This window comes from Thermobia domestica, chromosome 13 (genome assembly GCF_964235325.1).
Source record: "Thermobia domestica chromosome 13, izTheDome1.hap1.1, whole genome shotgun sequence".
NCBI classification, from domain to species: Eukaryota; Metazoa; Arthropoda; class Insecta; order Zygentoma; family Lepismatidae; genus Thermobia; species Thermobia domestica.
In genome coordinates this window covers 73770741-73797708 of record NC_137466.1, presented here as the reverse complement: position 1 = coordinate 73797708, position 26968 = coordinate 73770741, and the positions used below count along the sequence as shown (strand labels likewise).

General features: G+C 37.4%; 1 protein-coding gene across 1 annotated transcript in view; it reads right to left on the bottom strand.

Moving 5' to 3' along the window:
• The window catches only part of Ets96B (ETS variant transcription factor Ets96B), a 332448-nt gene that overhangs the window by 201115 nt on the left and 104365 nt on the right, over positions 1–26968 (bottom strand). The window contains exon 4 of the mRNA XM_081735103.1: positions 2395–2454. Coding sequence (XP_081591229.1) covers positions 2395–2454 — 60 coding nt within the window. The remainder of the gene's footprint in view (positions 1–2394; positions 2455–26968) is intronic.

Genomic DNA, 26968 nt, shown 5'->3' with positions numbered 1-26968 from the left:
GCGTTCCAGAGTTATGCTGGAACATATACACAGATACATCTATATATATAAAAGAGAACGCACAAATCCTTTGTTACCTCATCACGCTAATACGGCTGAACCAATTTCTTTTATTTTTGGGGGGTTATTAGGATTTGGACCCTAGATGGTTTTTATCATATCACTTTAATTTTTAATTACCAGTGTCTTGAGATAATTGACCATTCAAGTGTCCATAACGTACAAATCCTTTGTTAGTTCTATATATATAAAAGAGAACGCACAAATCCTTTGTTACCTCATCACGCTAATACGGCTGAACCAATTTCTTTTATTTTTGGGGGGTTATTAGGATTTGGACCCTAGATGGTTTTTATCATATCACTTTAATTTTTAATTACCAGTGTCTTGAGATAATTGACCATTCAAGTGTCCATAACGTACAAATCCTTTGTTAGTTCATCATACGTAAAAATAAACGTATTTATATGCAACCCGCATGACCGTGTCACTCGGCGGGTTAACATAAATGACAGGCGATATAATGTTAACATTTACTGCAATCTACTATGGTTTTTATCATATCACTTGAAAGCGAAAACTTCCGGGGTGACCGCAGCGAAGCGGGGCGGGTTAACATAAATGACAGGCGATATAATGTTAACATTTAATGCAATCTTCTATGGTTTTTATCATATCACTTGAAAGCGAAAAAGTAAAAATTATCTAAGTAACAAAGTTTATTGCGTTCCGGGGTGACCGCAGCGAAGCGGGGTGAACGCTGCTAGTATATTTATATAAATGCATATATCTTTCTACAGAAATTTCTATGTGCATGTTCTTCTATAATGGAAGACATATACGGATTGTTTCCGGAAAAATGTTCCCTTATTTGCAATAAATTCTCACAACGTTAATTCTCAATATTTGCGCTACGGAAATTTAACGAATTCAGCTCCAGATGAATACCAAAGTGATTAAATTCGACAGAATGGTGTTTAGAGTATTGACAGTAGGAAAGTGCCTGCCTAAAATGTCGGCACTATGTGAGATTAGTTTCAGGATTCAATTTAATAATAGAGCAGCACAATAGTACTCGACCAATTTATAAAGTGAACACGATGCTATACAGTACCGGTACTAGAAGTCTGGCTACTGAGAGACTTACATAATCTTTCCAAGTTTGACGTTTCAAAGTTTTATGATTTTTAGTAGAAACCCGCAGAATTCAAAAGCGCTGGAAATTCTCGGCAGTTTGATGCCAATTATAACTGTCAAGAGCACGCCGACGAGCCAGGATAGCCTCACAAACCACCCTGTAGCACGTCTTCGTGGACCGTCGCCTCTGCATTCTGGAATTGAACCGTGCACAACGCCGATAATTGACTACCCGAACAACTCTACAGCGTCATATTCATGAATAGCAATAGGATTGAACTCACTGACCAGCCGAAGTGCCCAATCAGTAAGCTTCAAGTTAAAGCGTGTAAAATAAGATGAATTGGTAAGAGGTAGACCTTCAGTGATCACTGCCAAAGAGATCTGAAGGCACTCTTCATGCCTAGAGAAATACTACACACGGAAATCAATATATGGCAGGGCCAGTAGAAAAGTAAGTAGGGCTACCATTTCTAAGACGAGTAACCCACTCTTTTCAAAGAATTCCGTTGCATGACGGTCACGATCGTCATTTTGGAAGGTTTCCCACAGGTGATGGTACGCATTCGGATCTCCGATAGTCAACTTCGGCGGATTTAAGTTGATGGTAGAGCTCAATTAGTTCTGATTTTGAAATGGCTTGAGAACTAGGAATATATATATCGAATAAATGGTGAGCAGGTGCGGAGAATAACTACTACAGAAAATCTACGTTAATAGGCCGAGAATTAAAGGCAGCAAATACAGCTGTGGTTACGCCTTCAGTAGTGTGACTCCTGACCATCACTGTGCTCATCTTATCTGTAGATTTTTAATGACATAAAACAGAAGATTGGTAAGCTGAAAATGGTTTTCCTGCAAGTACATAACTACCGGTGAGAGTAATTAGAGACGAAACCACACGTGACACGGTTCTATTTCTCACGGTGACAGTGAAACCATTTATGTTCCATTGGGGAAGCCCCATATTTGGAAAGACCAACGTTTGAGACGAACCACCATGCCCCTAATTGAAAAGTTAGACGAAAAGAATGACAGTGAAAAGAGCGAACTAATAAATGATAAATACACTCAGTCCCACACCTTCGTTGAGGGTCCACTACATGATAGACCTGCTCAACATTGTTTCAACAGTATGAAACTTCCAAATTTATCAAAATTATGTTTGAATTTCGTATCAATTTTCTTACAGAAAATAACATATGATTCAATTGTTCTTTAAACTACTATTGGCGGTAACTTTTTGATGATACTCACCTGCCATCTGTTGAAATTCTGGTACATATTGTTCACTATCTTCTGTCTCACAGCTAGCTGCTACAACGAAAATAAAAACACTTTGTGAGATCGAATATTACCCTATGAAAAATAATAAATGACATACAAGAAAAATAAACACCGGCTGCAGAAATAATACATATGCAATTCAATTTTAGGTGATTTTGAAACTATTCAATTTTGGCACGGTACTACTGAGAAAAGATGGGGGAAAGGAAAAAGTTGGGGGAACTTTGAAACTAGTTAAAATGCGATTGTTATCCAGTGCATACTTGAAACTTTCTAAAAGGTTCTAATCTCCATGTGCAATTCTGAGTAAGGCCTTGATTTCAGAAGCATTTCAGATTTTTTTTTTTTGGGGGGGGGGGTTGTCCAGCGACATTAGAGTTTCACGTTTTTGTTGGTATACAATTTATTAAAAAAGCATTTGTTTCTCATACTTGGGGGGAGGGGCAATTACCTCTTCCCTCCACAAATTGTCCCTGCTTGATGCATGCTGTATTACTAGCAAAATATTTATTTTACTATTCGTACTAATTACTAGTTCTCTTGTAATGACAAAACTTCTCTTTCTAAAGTACCACCTGCAATCGCATGAGGTACACAACGTCAGTTAATTCTAGTGTGCATATACTATGTCCGTTCGTCTGTGCGTTCACCTGCTCTCTTGACTATTGAAGTCGTCTGTTCATGATCGCACGACTAGCATAACACTGTCACATAAGGGACCGTGAACATATCGAAACAGTAGTCTGTGATGGTGGCAAAGGACATTTAATATTGTTTCCTCTTTACTTGCCATGCCACGGTATTCATTGACAAGGGCGCCCATGTTGTGGTTTCCAAGGGGGGGCAAGTATAAGCGACGTTTCCAAAATAGTTTCAAATTTTGTTGTAACTAATGTAAAAAGGATTTTCGATATTCTGAAGTACAATTTCCTCTTTAAGGGGGCGAGCGCCTCACCTTGCCCCCCTGATGGGCGCCCTTGGTCATTGACGTCCATGATGGTTGCTTGCTTTAATGACTTCTGTATTTTCCACTACGCAGTCGAGATGCCATTGTAAGTTGCACAGAGTGATAAGCGTAATCACTTCATCCTCATAATCCAGACAACTCGGCTGCTAAGTTACGAATATCTTCTTCCTAGTTCTACAATTTCAATTGCCAGTAACATATTAAATGCAGCGTTTAAGAAAAAAAGTCGTCTAAAAACTCCGCGCTCAAAAAATTCAAGCTGGTTAGGAATTTTCATACATCAAGCCTCTTTCTGGGCATGGAGTACTTCTACACGATGTGGTCACTCCGCACAGAAAACCATCAAGAAGCTCATCGCCAAATATCTTTCCAATATCATTGTTTGATGCTTTACGCAATGTGGTTTCAGCAGTTTGTACGTATTGACATAATACGTCAATACTGTATGCACAATGTAGTCTCAGTTTTTATACTGTTAGTAGTACTCCCCCGCGTATGCCCGAATGACTCATCCTCACTCTCTTTTATGACCGGGATTTTTGAACTTCGTTCCCTTTTACGGCTAAGATGAATGCTTTGGTACCTCGATTCTGATTGGCTGAGAGAAGTCACGTGACGTTAGGCCCCGCCCACGCGGGAAATTCAAACTTTCCAGGTCACGTGGTATGACGTCATGAGTCACCCCGACCTCACCCTGGATTTTTGAAATTTGTTCCCTTTTACGGGTAAGATGTGTGTTTCTGATTGGTTGATAGCTGTCACGTGATTTTAGACCCTGCGATATTTGAAATTCGTTCCCTTTTACGGGTAAGATGAATCCTGTACCTTGAATTTGATTGGTTGATAGCGGTCACATGATCTTAGACCCTGGGTTTTGAAATTTGGGTATCCTCTTTGATGAGTACTTTGGTACTACGATACATGATCTTAGACCCGCTACACGCTGAACAGGTCACATGGTATGACGTCATGTTTTACCCTTGCGGGGAAATCCATTACTAATTCGTTTCCTTTTATGGGTAAGATGAGTGCTTTGGTACCTTGATTCTGATTGGATGATAGAGATCACGTGATTTTAGGTCCTAGGATTTTTGAAATTAGGGTGTCCTTTCTGATGTATACTTTGGTATCTCGATTCTGATTGGTTGATAGAGGTCACATGATTTTAGACCCATCACACGGTGAACAGATTACATGGGAAAACCCCTCACTCATTTGTTTCATTTTATGGATAAGATGAATGTTTTGGTACCTCAATTTTGATTGGAGGATAGAAGTCACATAATCTTACCCTCACCCCAATGCTAGACATTCAGAGTGGTATGACAGTGATCACCCTCGACCTGGATTTTTTTAATGGTTATCCTTTTTGGTATCTTAAAGTTCCCGTGGAGGGTTCAACCCATCCTTAAATAACCCTTTTATGGTATGATATTGTACTGAAGTTTACATTAAATATTATCGTTCTCTCTTTGACAGATAAGATGATTACCAGCTTTTTTTACCTTGATGGAGATCCTGTCCTTGAATTAGTAGCCTATGTCTCTGGAAGTAACAATGGTGAAAGAGAGGTGTCGCTTGTAGATTTCTTATAACACATTGTTGTGAGTTTAAGCGATTTATTGCTCAGTAAGCGCTTCATTAATGGAAACAGTGTTGCCAGATTTTTTTTAACCTAAACTGCTCCGATTCTTTTCGAAACGGTTCCGCAGAGTGCAAGAAATTTTAAACTAAAAAATTTTTCGAACTAAAAAATTTTAAACAAAAATTTTCAAACAAAAAATTTTCGAACTAAAAAATTTTGAAACAAAAATTTCAAAAAAATTCGAACTAAAAAATTTAAACTAAAAACTTTCGAACTAAATTTTCAAATCAAAAAATTTTCGAACAAAAAATTTTCGAACCCAAAAAAATTCGAACTAAAAAAAATTAAAAATTTTTCGAAAAAATATTTTAAACTAAAAACTTTCGAACTAAATTTTCAAATCAAAATTTTTCGAACTAAAAATTTTAAAAAAATTTCGAACCAATTTTTAAAAATAAGTTTCGTACTAAAGATGTAAACCACATTTGAAAATTTTCAAATTAAAAATTTTTTCGAACTAAATTAAAAATCAAATTTTGGACACTAAAAAAATTCTTTAATTATTTTTTCGAACAAAATCATGTAAACCAAATCTTGGATATATTTTCCACCTTAAATTTTCAAGATTACCATTTATTTGAAAACAAGTGTTCAGGGTTTCAAGAAATAATAAAACATTTTTTTTTCAACTTGTTGTATTTTAACGAAAAGTATGTGCTCTTCCTATACATGTTTATTAACATAATAAATACAGGATCTAATTAATGAATATGTTGGACGCGTCATCATCTTTGAATGTTGTAGACGTATCCTGTAAAGAAAAAGAAGAAACGACGGATTACTTTAAGAATTTCTTTTTTCTGAAACAATAAAAATGAGTCAATATTGATAAGAGAGAAATAAAACTTACTCGTAAATGATGGATGTGCTTAGGCTCATCTTCCCCCTCCTCGGGTACATTTCATCCACTGATGGTGGTTTACGAACTTTTTTCTGGGTACTGCATTTTTCTAGGTGTTGCTGCTTTGTGGTTAAGGTTCCTCCTTGGATACGAGATGACTGCATTTTCTTCCACTGATGGTTGTGTTGATGGTTTATGAACTCTTGTGGGTACTTCATTTTCTTCTTGGTGTTGCTGCTTTGTGGTTAAGGAGTGGAAAAAAAGGAAAAGGAAAAAAGAAATGGCGGCCTTATTGGGTATTTACAGTTTTTTCTTCTTCATCTTCTTTTTCCAGTTCCATCTTCTGTTTTTTAACGTACCCGTACGGAACCGTACCATAAGAATTGAATTCTTTAAATCGACGTTTTGTGTACTGGATACTGTACATTTTTTCTTCTTTGCGTGTGACGATGGTATGGTCTTTGGTCCTGCATATCTTATGGGGGATAGTGATGGTGACTTGTCCACGGCATTGATTTGTAATCATTTCTTTTAGCGTGTTGAAATTTAATTGTTGTCCTGCATTGTAATTTAATGTAAATCCTCTAATTTTGCATATGTAACTGGTGACGTTGGTATCCGGATTGTATATTTCTAGGCTGTAATTTTTTGGTCCTCCACTGACAAATGTTTTGATGTATGCTCGTGGTCCGTAAGACTCCATCTCATTCGATAAGCATCCCAAGTACGTTGAAGGTTCAATGGTTGGCTCCCCGGGCTTCTCCGTAAATATTACAGAATCCGTGTCGAAATATAAAACACGTTCCTGCAACATTTCCAGGTACTTGTACAGTTCCAGGCGTGCCTGACATGTTGTAAATGCACCTAACACGACATTGGTGTTTCGGTTTTGAACAGGCACATGTTCATTGTACTCCCAGAACGCATACAACATCGTATCATTGATGGGTACAATTTGATGGAGTTTAATGTCGGGGGAAGTGAGTTTTTCATAAAATTCTTCCGGCCGATCAATAATTGTGGTCTGGCTAAAGTTTGATCTTTGCGAAAGTTTTCCCCAAAGAGCATTAAGACAAAGCTTAGATAAACTTCTTCGTGTAGGATTATTTTCAATTTTGGGCCGATCCAATGCAATACCTTCACGCTCCAGGACGGTTTGTATGAATTTTGATTTGTCTTCTTCGGTCACACAGGAACTGGGCCAGCCAGACGCTTCCATTTTTGATTTCAAAAACGTATTGATATATTCCGTGAACAAGCCACCTGTTTTCGTGATGGGATCATATTGTTCAATGTCATAATCCCAAATTTCAAAAATTTCCACTGGTTGATATCCTAATTCTACTGCTTTCTGGATTTCATATGATACCCATGTTCCAGTGAGGCACCGCTCCTGATCGTTGTGCGTACACGTTGCTGTAGGGTCTGGGTTCATTTCTTCGGCACACGCAGCACACAGTGGAAAGAGTAGTTTCTTGTTACATCGGTAAGGCAGGAGACCATGATAAAGATGGCGACTTGGTAATATCGTCATTTTGATTAGACCATTGACTTTATTTATTGGTGGTATATTTTCATCACCCTGTAGATAAATTCGTGGATGGCCTACAGGGTATTTAGCACACTTATTTACATAAGGATAAAGCGAGACAATATCGAAATATTTTATTACTTCCCCCGCTTTTTCGTCGACTTGGTGGTACAATTTCACGCAATTGGTCCTTCCTCCAAAAAAGCTATCTCTTGGATTTAATGGTCTGCGGTTCATGTACGGGTGATTCTTCAGATACGTCGCCATTGCAGGATTTTGTTTTAAGAACTGATTAAATTCGCACTCCCACATTTCATGTACAATGTACCCCAATTCACGCAGTCTTGCATTTTTGCGTTGCGTTCGTTCATAACGGAATTCCATGGTGTCTTCTGGATTGCTGTAGATGGGCTGATTACGGCCTGTAGTAAAACATACTTTACACCCGTGGTAAAAACAGCCGGCATGCTCGTAGACGTGCTCCTCTAACGTCTCAGGATCTTGGTAGTAACCATCAACATGGAATCCCGCAATAAACACTTCTTTTTGTCGGGCCGCATGTAAGATTTGTTTTTCTTCGGTTTTTTCAATGTAGGCCAGCCATTGCATTGCAGCGATCGATTGGGTACTTCTCCATCGATAGCCATGTGCCGGTAGAATTCCAATGGTGTTGGGTTTAAGGAAATTCCGGCGGAATACTAGATTGGAAGCACTGGCAATCGTGATCGTCTCCAAGAAGGGATTCACTTTGGTTTCTGTTTCAAATGACGTCATAAACGAAACGCATGCTTGTCGCAGTACATTGACATCTTGAATACAATACTTGAGAATTTCTTTCTGGAAATCAAACGTGTCATTACGATGATCGTTGTACCACTGCATGAACTTGTTTCTGTCTTCGACGGCCATTTCATCTGCACCATAATACTTTGTTTCTGGAAGTGGTCCAATATACGATTGATTCTCCTTGGTGTTGAAGAAATGTGGGAAGTAGCCTTTGGTTGCGGGTAAATTGAACGCTTTTGACAATTTACTTAATGCCATAGGTAGGAAGTTCAACGAGTCAATGAACGTCAGATTATTCAAGGTTAAACTCAGTATCTTGGTCCCATTTAATATGACGTCAGGTCTCCATTGGCATTGTTCGACCATAGCCTTTAAAATAAAATGTCCATCGTATCCCTTAGCGTTGTGTGCGACACAGAAAATCCTATTTATATTGGGACGCCGTTCCCGCAAGTACTGAAGAAAATCATAAACTGGATCCTCTCCTTGGAAAATATGCTGGCGCTGACCACACGTACTGCAAGACTGTTGGATATTATTGTTTTCAACACATGCGTAACATACTTGTTGTGCAACCAATAAATTTGGAATGTGTACATACGTATTATCGCCAATATTCGTGTCCTGCATAGATTCTATATCATAGAATATCAACAAGGCTTTCTTTGCGTGCATGAGTGAAGGAACACCAGGTTTCAAACATTGTCGATCAGGAAGCATAAAACATTGATGGGATCCTGGAACAATCTTCTTACAAACATTGCAAAAGATCTCATTGCAATCATGATGTCGTTGTCCAGTATGCACAAAAGAATAAACTCTGTAACATCTAGTACATTGCTTCACCATTTTGCATATAGGTTCCCCACGATGATATACAATATTACGATGATTGTTAAAACATTGTTCGCCGTAAAATTGCCGATTGCAGTCGTTGCATAATATCGGCGTTTGATTCTTGTCGCATAGAGGTCTCTGTAAACATTTGGAGCATGTTACAGGACAATTTTTTACATGTTCATTGCGTTTACTATACTTTTTATGGCACGCTTCACAGTAGAACTTGGTTGCAAAACAAGCAGTTAAAGATTGGATGATGTCAAAATGGCCAGCCAAACAAATTAAATTTATGGGAGTGCGATTTTCGTCGTTCGGTCCCTCGTACATGATGTCACGGCCTGTGAAACTAGTATACACAGTAATTTTATATTCTTTGAGGTATGACTGGAATTGTCGAATTTCATTTACACTGGCACCATGATCCAAATTGACTCTTGCATTTGCACATAGCGCATCGACTTCTTGATCCACAACATATTTCGATTGGCGTTGATACTGCTTATAACGTTGCACATCTACATTCTTGTATGCCTTCAGACCAATAGCAATAACAAGGGCGTACGCCAGGCACCTTGAATCTTGATTTTGTACACGTACAATCCCTTTTTTGCAACGTAACAATTCTTCATTTTGAAGTACTCCTTGCCGCAAACCGCCGCCATAGCCACGTGGAATATCCACACGATGAAAATGAACGGTGAATGGCTCGTGCAGGAGAAATGCATTGTTACTTTGTAACACTCTTTCGAACGAGGCCCACATCGTTTCCAGTGTCAAGTTTCGTGCTTGGCGAAAACTCACCCAAAACGGTTTATTGGTATTCCGTGGTGATATTACCGATAAACCAACCATCGCCTCATCGTCGACATTAACTAACAAATGGTCTAGCATTGCTTGGAAACTGTTGTGTACATACTGTATGATATCGGTTCCTACGGGCGGTGCGTTGAATTGAATTTCGAGCATTCTGCCCTCAATGTTAAATCGTCTATAATGGCGAGTGATTTCATTGCGAACAGTAAAACCCGATTCGGCCATGTTAATAAAAGGAGAAAACAAACAAACAGGTACGGTAAAACAAATATGTAATGTGGGGAAAAAAGGAATTATGCAGCGTGAATTTACTACAAAAGAAAAGAAGAAAGAAAAATCTTAATCACCTGATAACATTCATGATAAATTCTTAACTAAGCAATTCATGTAAAGGTCCTGAGTTTGATTCCCTGTCGGTGACGTTCAGAATCTCATTATGAAAGCATATGTACTAGAAATCAAAGTTTTTTTTTTAAAAATAATTATGTTACTGAAATGAGTGTTTTATTGCTGTCAAACTCGAGAGCATTACATCAGCATGTAACTGACCTACCATTCTATAGTGATAAAAAGAATGCATGAATGAATGTTTCATCAGTACTGAGATGTGATAAAGTACGCGTAAGCATTTTTTCTACTCACAACGACCTTTAAATGATGCGTTTGCAAGTTGAAGAGACTCATCGAACATTAACGATACACATACGTAATTGTCGAAACAAAATCTGTATAGCGTATTTTTTTTATTATTATTGTGACTAAGCGGTTAGCGTACATGGTTCGGACGTGGAAGGTCCTGGTTCAAGCCTCGGTGGGTTTGCTTTCCACGTCGGGGCATGTCAAGCCTTTTCTGTAATTTAATATTCTCACGCGTTATCATATATTCTTTTCAAAACTAAGCTAAATGGTTGACGTGCACACCTCATAATACATAAACGTACATAAATCGTCTATAATGACGAGTGATTTCATTGCGAACAGTAAAACCCGATTGGACCATGATTAAAAATGAAAACAAACAAACAGGTACGGTAAAACAAATATGTAATGGGAAAAAAGGAATTGAGCAGCGTGAATTTGAGTTGATTTTTTTGATTTTTTAGTTTAGCGTCCCTTTCAGCAGCGAGGCTATATGAGACGTGGACCTACTAATTAACGTGGAATCCGAACTACATGAGCTCCCGCCGGGAATCGAACCCTGGTCTCCCACGCCAAAGGTACGTATGCTAACTGCTTAGCCCAGGAAATCATAACATTCATGATAAATTCTTAACTAAGCAATTCATGTAAAGGTCCTGAGTTTGATTCCCTGGCGGTGACGTTCAGAATCTCATTATGAAAGCACGTGTACTAGAAATCAAAGTTTTTAAAAAATAATTATGTTACTGAAATGAGTGTTTTATTGCTGTCAAACTCGAGAGCATTACATCAGCATGTAACTGACCTACCATTCTATAGTGATAAAAAGAATGCATGAATGAATGTTTCAACAGTACTGAGATGTGATAAAGCACGCGTAAGCATTTTTTTTTCTACTCACAACGACCTTTAAATGATGCGTTTGCAAGTTGAAGAGATTCACCGAACATTAACGATACACATACGTAATTGTCAAAACAAAATCTGTATAGCGTAAATCTTTTTAACCACATATTCATACACTCGTGGCTAAGTGGTTAGCGTACATGCTTCGGATATGGAAGGTCCTGGTTCAATCCTCGGCGGGGTTTGCTTTCCCACATCGGATCGCTGTCAAACCTTTTCTGAAATTTAATATTCTCATGCGTTATCATACATTCTTTTCAAAACTAAGCTAAATGGTTGACGTACACGCCTCTGGCCCATGTTCAATCCCGGATGGTTGCTCGAATATCACGTTAAACTGAAGGGGACGCTAATGCTTTCAAAGGTATCGAACCATATTATTCTCAGGCATAGTTTCTGAAATTTTGTAATGTATTCTTTTCAAAACTAAGCGCACACATCTTTGGCCATGGTTCAATTCCCGACGGGTGCTCGCTGAAGGGACGCTAAACCATATCGTTTATCGTGCTTACTTCTAATGTGTGGAGGTTCCTGATTCGTACTCCCACTTTCCCATTCCACTAATTCCTTCATAGTCTAAATATTTCGTACTAAAAGTAAAACAGTGTATGAGTGATCCACCCCCACAAATATAAAATAAAATGATTTTCGAATCTTGTGTGACAAATAAAATCTCACTGAACTTACCTCAAATTCAATGAACAAAAAGTCGGTGCAATGAAGCTTAAATGAAGACACTTTTCAAGAACAGATCTTCTTCACACGATAGTTGAGAGCGATGTAGGATTTGAAAAATGAAATTTAGATTTTTATTTAGGTCGCTGTGAAAACGATGTCACCGTCAGCCAATCAGAAACGAGGAAATTTATAAAATGACATCACAACGAACCAATCAAAACGCTCGCTGCTTTTCGTCATGAATCACGAACCAAAACGATGTGTAACAATCGATCGTGACGTCATTCAAGTTTCTCAATAGTTACAACATCTAGTATCGCAATTCCGATGCCAATTCCCTTCTGCCAGGATCATGTCACTACTTGTCGTAACTGTGACGACATTTCATTTTCCTCATATTCCATACGAGAATGTCAATGTTTGCTTTTTTCCATGAATCATGCTGACACGTTCGTAGTAAAACAAAAAGTAATGCGATCCGCTGACGTTTGCATTTTTTCAATCATATGTGCTTCTATGTCGTCACACAAAGAAGTCTATCAGCATTTTATTTTAATCCACGTTACACTGTCAGATTTATTTTCTTAAAGTGTATGTGTATCCTTTTCAAGGACCATGGTTCGAAACCCACCAAGCATAATTAAATCCGAATTCATTCATAGCTAAGCGGTTAGGATTCACATCTTTGGTTTGAAAGACCTGAGTTCGATTCCTGGAGAAACATTTCTTAGGATTTTTCTAAACTTGGTTTCAATTTCTAGTTCGAAAATTTTAAAAGTTTAGTTCGATAAAAAAAAGTTTGATTTGAGAAGCGTTACACTGTCAGATTTATTTTCTTAAAGTATATGTGTATCCTTTTCAAGGACCATGGTTCGAAACCCACCAAGCATGATTAAATCCGAATTCATTCATAGCTAAGCGGTTAGGATACACGTCTTTGGTTTGAAAGACCTGAGTTCGATTCCTGGAGAAACATTTCTTAGGATTTTTCTAAAACTTGGTTTAAATTTCTAGTTCGAAAATTTTAAAAGTTTAGTTCGATAAAAAGTTTGATTTGAGAAGCGTTACACTGTCAGATTTATTTTCTTAAAGTATATGTGTATCCTTTTCAAGGACCATGGTTCGAAACCCACCAAGATCGATTAAAACCAAATTCATTTAAGCGGTTAGCATACACATCTTTGGTTTGAAATACCTGAGTTCGATTCCTGGAGAAACATTTCTTAGGATTTTTCTAAAACTCGGTTTCAATTTCTAGTTCGAAAATTTTAAAAGTTAGTTCGATAAAAAGTTTGATTTGAAAATTTTTAGATGTGATTTACATCTTTAGTTCGAAACTTTTGTTTTTAAAAATGTTTTAGTTCGACAAAATTTTGTTTCAATTTTTTTAGTTCGAAATTTTTTTTGGGTTCGAAAATTTTTTTGTTTGAAACTTTTTTGTTTCAAAATTTTTTAGTTCGAAAATTTTTGTTTAAAATTTTTTAGTTTCAAAATTTTTTAGTTCGAAAATTTTTTGTTTGAAAATTTTTGTTTAAAATTTTTTAGTTACAAATTTTTTTTTTAGTTCGAAAAATTTTTTAGTTTAAAATTTCTTGTACTCTGCGGAACCGTTTCGAAAAGAACCGGAGCAGTTTAGGTAGAAAAAATCTGGCAACGCTGTTTCCATTAATGAAGCGCTTACTGAGCGTTTAAAAAATCGCTTAAACTCACAACAATGTGTTATAAGAAATCTACAAGCGACACCTCTCTTTCACCATTGTTACTTCCAGAGACATAGGCTACTAATTCAAGGACAGGATCTCCATCAAGGTAAAAAAAGCTGGTAATCATCTTATCTGTCACAGAGAATGATAATATTTAAGGTAAACTTCAGTACAATATCATGATACCAAAAAAGGGTTATTTAAGGAGGAGGTTGAACCCTTCATGGGAACTTTAAGGATAACCATTAAAAAAAAAATCCAGGTCTAGGGTGATCACCGACATATTGCTCTATATTTCACTCATGGGGTGTGTGGCGGGTCTAAGATCACGTGACCTCTGTCGGCCAATCAGAATCGAGGTACCAAAACACTCATCTTACTCGTAAAAAAAGGAAACGAATTTCAAAAGTCACAGGGCTTAAGATCACGTGACCTCTAGCATCGTGGTACCAAAGAATTCATCTTACCCGTAAAAGGGAACGAATTTCAAATATCGCAGGGTCTAAAATCACGTGACAGCTATCAACCAATCAGAATCACACATCTTACCCGTAAAAGGGAACAAATTTCAAAAATCCAGGGTGAGGTCGGGGTGACTCATGACGTCATACCACGTGACCTGGAAAGTTTGAATTTCCCGCGTGGGCGGGGCCTAACGTCACGTGACTTCTCTCAGCCAATCAGAATCGAGGTACCAAAGCATTCATCTTAGCCGTAAAAGGGAACGAAGTTCAAAAATCCCGGTCATAAAAGAGAGTGAGGATGAGTCATTCGGGCATACGCGGGGGAGTACTACTCTGTTCACTTACTACGTCAATTCTGTAATAATAATTAGGATTTATCGGAAGACATTAATATCCGCAAACTAATTCTGAATGTTGTAAGAAAGAAATGAAACAAAAAAATTGAAATCGTTCATATATGATAGTAGATACGAGAACGATAATGATATCCGGACTTTGTATTGACCATGACATAGCAAATACCTGAACAAATTCAATGGAAAATGCTTGGTTGCTCGTAACAAGGAAGCTTCAACGTAAATGTACACTTAAGAGTTTGAAAAAGGAAGCAGGATATTCGGTAAATATGTAAGTCGTACTGGCAAGTTATGGAAAAAAAGTTATTCAAAGAAGGCTTCCAAGAGGTCATGGTGGAAATAAGATTAAAGGCTTGCTTGGATCATCAAGGAATACTGAACAAATTATTCCATTGATATACTTTAGCTTACTATTCAATGTAACATTTTGTTTGTTTATTAACTTCTTGTAATTTGTAGATACAGGGTGCGGCACGTAAAACCGGCCCGTCGTAATATTCTGGTATATTGTGTTTTGGCAACACTTAAATAATCTACCTTCCTACCAAGAGATGGCGTGTCGAGGTCGGGTCGACTTACGTGACCTGCAGCAGTCACGTGCAGCCGCAGTCAGTGAAACTTGTCGAAACCAGTTGAGAAAAAGGCCTCGTTGTGTTAAGCCGGGTGAGTGTCAGTGTGTGATAATGCCGTATTCGATACCCGAGCGTGTTGCCATTGTTGAAGGGTTCATTCTCACTGGATCTTTTGTGAAAACAAAGAATTTGTTTCGGGAGAAATTTCCAGGACGTTCTGTGCCTGCAAAAAGCATCATTCAGGAATTGATTGAAAAATGGCGGCGTACAGGATCGGTTCAAAATGCTCCCAGGAACAGACGACCATCTGTCTGCACATCTGAATTAAAGATGCAGGTGGAGGAGATAATGACAAGAAGTCCTCGAAAGTCAACCAGGAGATTGAGTCAACAGGTTCATGCGAGTGAGAGAAGTTGCAGACGTGTTTTAAGGGGACTGAAGTTAAAACCGTACCGGGTAAGTGTTGTGCAAGAACTGAAGGAGCCTGACCTGCAGAAGAGGATGCATTTCTATTCATGGCTGTTGAGCAATGTTGCCAGTGGTTTCTTGGATCCACTAATGCTCATCATGAGTGATGAGGCGTAGTTCCACCTGTCTGGGTACGTAAATTCCCAAAACAACCGGTATTGATCGACAGAAAATCCACACGCAATCCACCAGGTACCCTTGCATGATGAGAAGATTGGTGTTTGGTGTGCCATTTCCGCCACACGCGTTATTGGGCCCATATTCTTTGAGACGACAGTGAACAGTGAGGTGTATATGAGAATCCTGGAGGAGTTTTATACACACTTGACCGAAGAGGAGCGTCAGTTATGTTACTTTCAGCAGGACGGTGCAACATGCCATACATCAGCTGCATCATTGTCCCTTGTGCATGAGATGTTTACACCAGAGAGGACAATCAGCAAAGGCTTGTGGCCTCCTCGGTCACCAGACTTGTCCACGTGTGACTTTTACTTATGGGAACTGTTAAAGGGAAGAGTATACGAAACAAATCCACACACAATTGAAGAACTCAAGACCAGGATCCAGGATGTCACCAATAGCATTACAACACAAGAACTGACAAGGGTATATATGAATCTTCTCAATCGTGCTCACATGTGTGTTGAAGTGGGCGGAGGACACTTTCAGCACCTGCTGTGAAGGCTGCTGTGAAGGTGAGTAGTCATATTCAATACATTACATTTCATTTATGTGTTGTAGTTAATCATATTCAATACATTACATTTCATTTATGTGTTGTAGTTAATCATATTCAATACATTACATTTCATTTTATGTGTTCACTTTACGGACCGGTTTTACGTGCCGCACCCTGTATTTACAAACTACTTGTTTGAGTGTTCAAATTACGAGTGCTTCACTTAATGAGAAATAGTATAATATTCCTCTGACTTTTATATCATCATTCCATGACGAATCAGAGGAGTTCTGCAGGCTAAAACGCCATATTAATCTCGTAGGGTGTATTTTCTTTAGCTGTTTATATTCTCTTGATAATCACCTATATTGTAATATTCCCTGTATATGATGGCGCTCCACATGGTTAACAGCAATAACAACAAAGCCAGGGGCGGACTGGCCCACCCTGCTACCCTGCAAATGCAGGGTGGGTCCCTCCACCAATTTTAAAAAGATGTGCTCAATTAAACCTACCAGCATCGAAAATATGGCAGGGTAACTCCCGCAAACTTGTGCTTTGCATAACTAACTAACTAACTAACTAACTCTATGGCCTATGGAACCCGGAGGTTCAATGCCGCGTTCACAAAAGCTCTCCACTGACTTCTATCCTTAGCTAACTGCATCCAGTTTCTACTTTCTATTCCAATCTCTGCGAGATCCATCTTAATATTGTCCTTCCATCTGCACCTAGGTCTTCCTAATGGTCGTTTTCCGATTGGTCTTCCAGTCAAGACTTTGAAAGCATTTCTACTTTCTTCCATTCTAGCTACATGACCAGCCCACTTAAGCCTCCTAGACTTCACGACCCTAACAATGTTGGGTGAACCATATAAATTATGTAGTTCCTCGTTATGAAGTTTCCGCCAATACCCATTCCCGTTTCTCTTGGGTCCGAATATTCGTCCCAGGATCTTGTTCTCAAATACTTTCAGTCTATGTTCTTCTCTCAGGGTAAGCGACCATGTTTCGCAGCCATACAAAACAACAGGCATGATTACCGTTTTGTATATCTTAAGCTTCAAATTCCTCGACAGAATTCGCGACGACAAGATATTTTGAACCGAATAGTAACACGAATTTCCTGCTTTTAGTCGACATTTAATTTCTTCGTGAATATGATTTTCCTCTGTTAATATTGATCCTAGATATTTGAAACTATCCACTTTATCAAAAGTATTATTTAATATTTTAACGCATCCATAATTTGTTGTATTCTGGTCCCGACGCACTTCCATGTATTTAGTTTTATCTGCATTTACTTCTAAACCCATGTCCCTGCAAGTGTTTAATAAGACCTCTGCATTTCTTTCTGTTGTTCTCCTATCATCTCCTATTAAATTTACTTCATCAGCATATGCCATAATCTGATGAATAACATTCAGCTCTAGGCCTTGGTTGCTATCTTTGATTTTCCTTTTAGCGTACTAGGCCTTAGGACCCTAAAGAGATGATAATAAAGTTCGCATGGATGACTACAAGAATGGGAAAATAATGACTCAAACTGCGTCACTTAATTTTATGGGGAATAAGAAAAATTAACTGGAGCATTTAAACTAATTCGGAACTAAAGATTTATGTAAGAAAATAAAGACGTTGCAATTAGGGTCATAATTTCTGTCTACTGTACGATCTGAAAGACAACTTTCGGACACTCACTTGCCTGTGTAAGTACCGTATATGAGTCAATCCGTGTCCGCGTTTTCTCCTAACATTAACAATTAACAATTCTTAAATTTTGAAGGACGGATCAGTTTGTAGGCCCGACCATACTTTTTTCTTTTAAGATTTTTGTGAAAATTCAACACTTAAGAATGGAAGAAGTATGCTTCATTTGTTATAGATCTTTATTCGGGTGCAGTATACAGGGTGGCCCAAAAGTAGGTATACAGCCCAGTACTGATCAACTCATTGCTTTTTATATAATTTCTTATTGTTATTCATGAGATAGACTTAGTTACTTTATTATTTGTTTTTAAATCCTTTTTTACTCATATCTTAAGCTCAGAACAGCCGTGGCAAATAAATCCATAAGCTAGAATGTTATATTTAATCAGTGCAGAGTGTAAACCTACTTTTGAGCCATCCTGTACTGTGCTTGTGGAACGTAGAAATTTAGGACACTCGAGTAGTCAAGGAAACGATGGAAAATTTTGCTTTATATCAATTTCATGCAAATTTGCACATAATGTCGTAAGGATTATATGGGAAGAAGAGCATCATATCATCAGAAACATTTTTGTAAGATCTGAAAGAACAGATAATTAAGAAGGGGATTAGAAAGCAACGAAATGTTTCATTACTTTCACGCATCAAGATATTTTCTTTATGATAAATCGGCGTACTTGTACCTGCTGTATATGCTAAAGTTAGAAAGTTCTATGGAAGATTGTGCTTTCGAGAAGTTTACTAATAGAGTGTTCACTATTCGATATTCTAACAAATAAAGTTGCGGAATTTGGACTGCTATGGCCATCAAATAATCACTAATGAAATCAACTGAAGCACGGTGTTGCACGAAAACGGAGTATTCAAGAAAGTGAATTAAGCAAAACGGTTTATGACATGCATGTTACACTGAGAAAAATCCGTTCTCCGGACAGCGATATATTGTACAAATATATGGAATCATCTTGCTTACTACAGAAATCAGTACGGAGCATACGTTATCCGTATGCTACATAGGCACTGCCCTTAAATGTTACATCATGCCATTGCAGGATGTCTGATATCTAACAATCTTCCTTATATTACATACAGTACATATATGTATGTTACCTTCGTCAGGTATATGTTATATACGTCCATTTGTATGTGAGATCCTCACCGCCTATATTGCTTCATACGGAAAGTACGTACAGATGGAACACTTATACAGAAAGTATTATAAAACGTGGGTTTTAGATATACGTTTGTTGTACGTTAAGTCCAAAAACTACAGGATTTACAAATGTAACATACGATTTTGCGTACGCCACATACAGTTTTTTCTAAGTGTACGAATAGTGTGTGAGAAGGAATTGAAAAAACTATATAATATCAGGTTGCATACAACAGATCAGCACGTTGATAAAAGGGGTTTCCATATTGAAATATACAATAAATATATACCGATATAGAAATCATTAGAATGGCTTACATCACATTATCCTTTTCCGGAAATCAAGCCAATTATAATACCTGATGAAATCATCGGTGATGATAAAATAATTATTACAGCAGTTATGAAGTTTGACTCTTCTCTATGAGAAATATAAATGGCGAGCAATTTGATATATCAAGTTGAAACGTGCAAACAATGTATTTTCACTTTTGAGTGCCTTGAGTTTTGTGAAAGTTCATGCTGTAAAAATAAATATAGGTACCTACTACTATTTATGTGAGTAATGATAAGGAAAAAACTGACTATCAACTTCAACAATTATTACACAAAGGAGCGGATCTGCGACGGACTTCTGGGAGTTGGGGCGGTGGGTTGTAATACTGCTACTTAGAGCTACTTTTAAGAGCTCCAACCTCTGCGATGGATTTTATTTATATATAAAATAAGAAAGTTTCCTCTTCTGAGGCGATCACCCTGATCGCTCCCTGAATCCGCCCGTGTTACGCTTCTTTCACATTGAGGCGGCGATTTGCCGTCGCCGCTCGCGGCAGTTTGCCGCGTGAGAAGTGTACCCTTTCATATTAACGCGGCTTTCTGCCGCGAATGAAAAATATGCGAGCAGGGTTGCTGTGCAACTGAAGAAACAAAACCTTGTAACTCTTATCGTGTTGTGGTGGTAACAACGGCCAGACGCAAAAAGTATCTTCTACTCGTCTTGTTAAGACAGAGAGAAATAAATAAGTTAAAAAAAAACAGTAAGAGAAACATGTTTTTTTTTGTTTTTTTTTTTTTTGAGAAGTGATACCTTGAAAGAGATTTTTCTCTACTGTTTCTACAATTGATAGACTTGAGCAAAATAGCGGCATGGTTCTGGATATTTCAAATACCATCCCGATATTTACCTGTTGTGACTGGGAAAACCAGGATAAAGTCCTTTCGGGATAGTCAGTGGTTGAAATCTATCCCAGAATCCCAAGTCAACACAACCTCTGAACCCAAGGCTGGTCTGTTGGTATTATTATTATTATTATTATTATTATTATTATTATTATTATTATCAGTGGCGTAATTAGGGGTGACTTCCGGGCTTAAACCCCCCCGAAATCTTACTTACTATAATAAAGTATATGAAATATCTTGCAGAATTTTCACATTTTGAGGTAAAGCCCTCCCCCCCCCGAAAGTTAGCAAAGCCCCTCCCGAAACAAAATCGTAAATACGCCACTGATTATTATTATAATGTTTCAGGTTAATTCGTTTGTTTTAAGCGTTCCGGCTATTGACTCAAGTCTCTTTAAACCACTGCTCTAGTCCCTGAATTTAAAGGACTATTCAAGAAATTACAACCATAGAAGTGTTAAGATAGTTATAAAATATATAAAATACGGTACATTTATCAAATGTCGCATAATGAATTCTCTCTTGCTTTGCTAAGGTACATTACTGTATTATTATTAAAATCCGGGTTACGAATTTTTATGTAACAATATATATATATATATATATATATATATATATATATATATATATATATATATATATATTGTTACATAGTACATAAATATATAGAAAAAGACTGTAAAATATATAATATTATTGAAATATTTGATAGTACATATTTCAATTTTGGGGTACCAGAAATTTATGAAATTAGAAGCTCGTTTGCCCAGCGTTGCCCGCACATTTATCCCAATCTTCTATTACATAGAAAAAAATAATTTGTATTGATTTGAACTCTTTAAAATCAACGATCTTTGGATTCGATACTTCGGTAGTATCGGTCGTTTTCGATTATTTTTACATGTCATCTCTTCCCACATATTGTATGTAACAAGTTTGGTTAAAAACACTCGAAGTGTCCTAGGCTAGAACATAAAAACATACATAAATACACAAACACACACACATATATATACGTAAAACACAAATACATACAAATTATCGCAACGACTCTCTACTCTTTCCTGGCAACACTTGCTCCCTCCTCCAACACCCAAGCGGCAAATAGCCGCCTATATGTAAAGAGATCCATTGCTTGCAATGTCCCGCTTGGCTGTACGCGGCAATCTGCCGCGCCGCTTTCTAGCAGGGAGAGGCGGCTGTTTTTCCTCGCCGCGAAAATTTGCGGCGACCGCCGCGCATATATAAAAAGCTCCATTGCTTGCAATGTCTTTCTAGCCTGCGCGGCAATTCGCCGCCGCCGCGCGCGGCAGTTCGCCGCCAAATGGGAAAGGGCTGTTACACAATAACTTATGAGAAAGTTCCATATCTATCGGCTCTCTTTGATGATACAGGAATGCACAACTAGAAAAGTTTCTTTCTAGACGGGTTTGAACCAATATGCTAAGAAAAATCCGTTATCCTGACAGCGTATAGTCTATTGTACAAATATGCGGAATCCATACGTTTACTACGGAAATTGTACCGAGCGAGCATTATCCATACGCTACAAACTTTTACCGCTTATATGTTACATCATGGAGCTGCAGGATGTCTGACATTTAACAATCTTCCGTATATTGCATACGTATACATATGTTACATACATTAGCTATATGTTAAATATGTCCATCTGTATATGAAATCCTTGCCACCTATATACAGTCATATGGAAAGTACGTATAAATGGAACACTTATACGGACAGTATTATAAAACATACGTTTTCAGTTATAAGTTTACTGAAGGATGTTATATATAATGGTACTTGAAGTCCAAAAACTACAGGATTTACGCAGGTAACCTACGTTTTTACGTACGCCACATACGTTATGCGGATTTGATTCCATAAATGATACTTATATCGTTCAAGAAGATTTTTTTTAAATACTTGCCGTGTGGAATCGAGAAGATACATTCCATTGTATCTTTGGGAGGAGAAAGATAACCTTGTTTGATTTAAACAATAAACAAACATGGATTCGGCTTACTGGAGAGCGAAGACATCACGTTAAAATAATGCATTTTAGAACTCTCTGAGGTGGTGAAAAAAGGAATTATGTTTTATCAAAGAGAATAAAATTATAATTTTGTGTTCCATTTTATTTGAAAATAATTACTTCTACGAAAAAAAAAGTAATGGGACTTTTTTTAAAGATCAGTAGTTTATGGGATATTTGAAAGAAACTCTTTCTTTGCTCTTTGATCCTTTTTTATTACAGGTTGTATCGATGGGAATTTTTGAGATATTGTTTGTAACACCAATATCAAAGATGACCAAAACAGCGCTTTCTGAGAATGTTCCCGCACAGTAGATAAATTGATTGATACATAATTCGTCTTATAGTATTAATTAGTAAGTACTAGATTTTTAATGTTAGTAATGTACAGAATCTTTTAGAAAACTAGTAAAGACCACTTTCTTAAAAGTGTCTAAGTAGAACTGAATGGAGTGAAAGTTAATCTTCTTTGGTTGTTTGAGATCTTTGAGAATATGGTCTTCGAAAGAAGGGTGAGTGACAGTTTTTTTTTATTTAAATAAATTAATATGGTTATAAAACACACATATACCACAATGTTGTCTTAACAAGAACCAATTGGTAATAATATCTGAAAGTTCAACTCCAGATGATCAGCTATTTCGCTCTTCCATTCATCTTCCCCTCCCCTTGTACTAGTAAACAAACTCTCCCCCTTACTCCACTCCAGTCTCGCCGTGTCATCACCGTCATCATCACCTCCAACAAGGCTACTTTGTGTGAGTGACTTGCTCCACCCCATCCTATCTTCTACTACTCCCATTATCGAGATTAGCCACCCTAGGTTGATGGCCATTGTACGTACGACCAACGTGTCGGGCTCTCTTTCTTTTCTATCCCCGAACGATTCCATACCTCAGTGTGTTTGTATGTGTGTGTGTTAAGCGTAGCACTGTGTATATATATCTTAAATCATCATCGGCCTAGTTTCAATAAATAGGAAACTATAAAATGGATTCACAACAAGAGATGACTTGCTTAACCTTATTTGTGTTTCAGATTCCTGCAATCTGATTTAAATTTACTTATTAATGTTGAAAGAGGCAGCCAAAAGTAAAGTTACCTATGAGACCAGAGTTAAGGCTGTCTAGTCTCGAAAAGGTGTCGTGAAAATGATATCTCAAATTGGAAAGCAGTGGATCACAAGAGAACATTTTTTTTTTTTTTTTTTTTGACAATTCGATTTCTGAAGATGCTTGCTATCATTGGATACAGCACCCAAACAAACCGAGAAAAATAAGTTTTTAGCGGCAGACCGTAAACAGGGCCGGAGATAAAGGGGTCCAAAGTTCGAATACAGGACGCAGAAAGTGCAAATAAACATCATGTAATTTTAAAACGAGTGGAGGAATTGAGATCAAATTTGAGGTGTGAGTATCGAGTGTAAAGCTCTTTGGAATGGTTTATACTTCCCTGCACTCATCTCAACTTCCAAAACTACAGCCACTCGGGACTTCTTTGGGATTTGCACAGCCCCAGACGCTTAAACAAACAAAGTACAACAAACAACAAATAAACAGATATTACCTAAGTAGGCAGTCCATATGTTTTGTGTATGTCTTTTAACAACAATTGCATTAGTTTCAATCGAAAAGCGCCAACCCTAATGTTAAGTAAATAAGCTAGTGATTCCATGCTCTATGGAAGCAAGTGAAAGATTTCGTCTTAATTTTTTTAGTATTTCACCATTTTACCCTTAACCCAGTCAACTCTAACAAATAGGAATAAGTTTTGAGTCTCAGTGTTATTTTTGTTTGTTTACTCGAAAGTTATTCTAAAACATTTTCTTAAAGTTTGGATAAGTAAGCTCAGCCCAAGCAGTTGGGTTGTAATTAAAACAATATCAATGGGATCTCTACAGATACTGGCTCAAGGAGAAGTAATACACTTACTGGTACCAAATTTCACAAAATTAAATCCCCACGTTAAACGGGTTTGCATATCCAGGCTCCTAACTATGAAAACATTTACGCTCAGTCCAACCTCAATCATTTCACGAATTCAACCTGTTTTACGTATGTTATTAGGACATAATATCGATTGTGATTTATTCTAAAAACACTTTTGTACATTGCAAGAGCTGTAACGTCCAAATATTTATTGAGAACTCATAGTCGTATCGGAATAAACAAAAGCGAGTATGGAACAGTAAACTGCTTTCACAAAAGGCAAAAGAAGGTGTGCAAAGGCATACAAAACGGTCGAGTGGTTTGGATCAATACACTATCAATCACATGTTTCTGTGTTCAAACCCAGGAGCAAGCAGTGTTGAATTCAGACATTTTCACCCGGGGGGGAATGTCAACTCCTCGAGGGGGAGGGTTGTTTTTCTGTACTTTTGCAAGAAAGCAGCATATTTAACAATTCCATTCACATGCACATCTTACCTAATATTGAGACTAATTGCTGACAAATATTCAATGTGAGATTATAATTTTTAAAAAATCTAATTTTATTTAAAACATTAAATAAAGACTGGCAAAAATATTTTAGACTAACCGTTAACTGCTATTTACAGTAGCTACTTTTGTTATTATTTCCTATACTCAGTAGTTACTGATTGTTACTAATGTAGAAGTTTTTAAAAAGATTTAAATTAACTCAAATATTTTTTGTCCTAAAACAAACATACATAGGAAAATCTTAACAAAAAGTTATCATTCTTTCTCACACTTCTGATTCTAAATCAAGCATATTAGCCTTGGTTTCTGCACTGCAATAGTTTAGTTTACGAAATCTTAAGTAGGATTAGTGCCGTGTCGTGGAAAACCAGCGCTTGGCGCGAGAGTATACGAGGGACCCCCGTATATATGAATGAGGTAGACAGACCAGCCGCGAGCATTTTCGCCGATCCCAAGAGGTTCATCCAAAACATGGCTGAAGTAGCATTCTTATTGGCCACGTACCGATGACGTCACCTACTATTACTACTACTACTACTACTACTACTACTACTACTACTGCTTTTGCTATGGATCTGTACAGTACAAGGGCAAACTTATTTTAATGAAAGAAGTTTAATGGAAATTTAAAAAAATAATCGTTAAATCACTTTCTGAATATTATTTTTAATATTATTTTAACAAAAGAAGTGTTATAAAAAGTTTTAAAAATAATATAAAAATATTTCCTTAGGAGACAGGGTTTCAACCCACGGTAAAAACGATTTTCCTTACTAGCATGTTGCGCTACCTCACTCGGCCACGAGTGCCGATAGCAGCTGGCGTTTACTTTGTGCTATATGTATGTCATGACTCGTGATGTATCTGTATCGGCCAATCAGATCAGAGGATATCTGAAGCTCTTGGGATCCGCGAAAATGCCAGCCGCGAAAGGTGTGAAAATTGTAAAAAGTAAACCCTGCTTTTCCTTGATTTTGAGCACTTTTTTATTAATTTTTTCCTTTTATTTTATATATGTGCACATGTGTTTCAAACCTGATTTTTTTCCTCTTTTTTTCTTTCCTTCTTTTCTTTCCTTTTTCCCCTCCTGATTTTTGCGCCCCTTACTTCGGCGTCCGGGGCCGTCGCCCCGCTTGTCCCTCCCCCATGGCACGGCACTGAGCAGGATCTTCATCACCTTCAATAGCAATATTTCACTTATATACTACAATTATACTGATAAATTCTATAAATCTCTAACCCAGGAGGGATAACTGTTCCTCCCTGATCCCTCTAAATGACGCCCTCTGAATCTCATCTTTTAACTGACTTATTTTTAATTAAAGAAAGGTGTGTTTACTTTAACAATCGTAAAACACATTTACGTCTGTTACTTCCGATGGGAGAAATGGGATTTAGGCGTTCTATTTGAAATAATGCAAGAACTGTACATTTTCAAGAACTGAAGTCTGCTGACATCAGAGATCATATGGAATGATCGAAAGATCTTCCCTATCTTTCCTTTCCTATCTCAATCTGTGCTAGTGCTACCTACTAATATACAATATAGAGCGAGAGTATAGTATTTACTAAAATACAAACCTTTCTTCAACAGTTAACAATTTCATGTTCTGCCAAACTCGATCATAGAGTTAAAAATACAAGTTTTATTGACTATTTGGTATTCTATTTTAGACGTTACATGTTTACTATTTATATAGAATGAGTCTGCGTCATTTATATGTATATTGAGAGATCGGATTTCGTCTGCATGTCCATGGAAAGAAAAGCAAATAATTGGGTGAAGTAATTTCTACATTTTTTGAATGAAATTTTTTGGGTTTCTCCGGGGGGGAATGAATTTTCTTCGGGGGGATATTCCCCCCCGGGCTACCCCCTGAATTCATCCCTGGGAGCAAGTTGTTTCCTTTTTAAGTGTCTTCCTATTTTCATCCGGAGGCTGAAAATATTTCTTTGAGTAACTCATTGAAAACTTCTTTTGTTTCAAATTCGATTAGAACGGAACATTATATGAATTGCGAATCTTAAATCCATAGCTTAAAAAATGAAGTATACTCACTACTCCATTATCCTCCGATTTGTAACGAAAAACTATTTATAAACAGTGGTGATTTCAGAAAATTATCCTCGGGG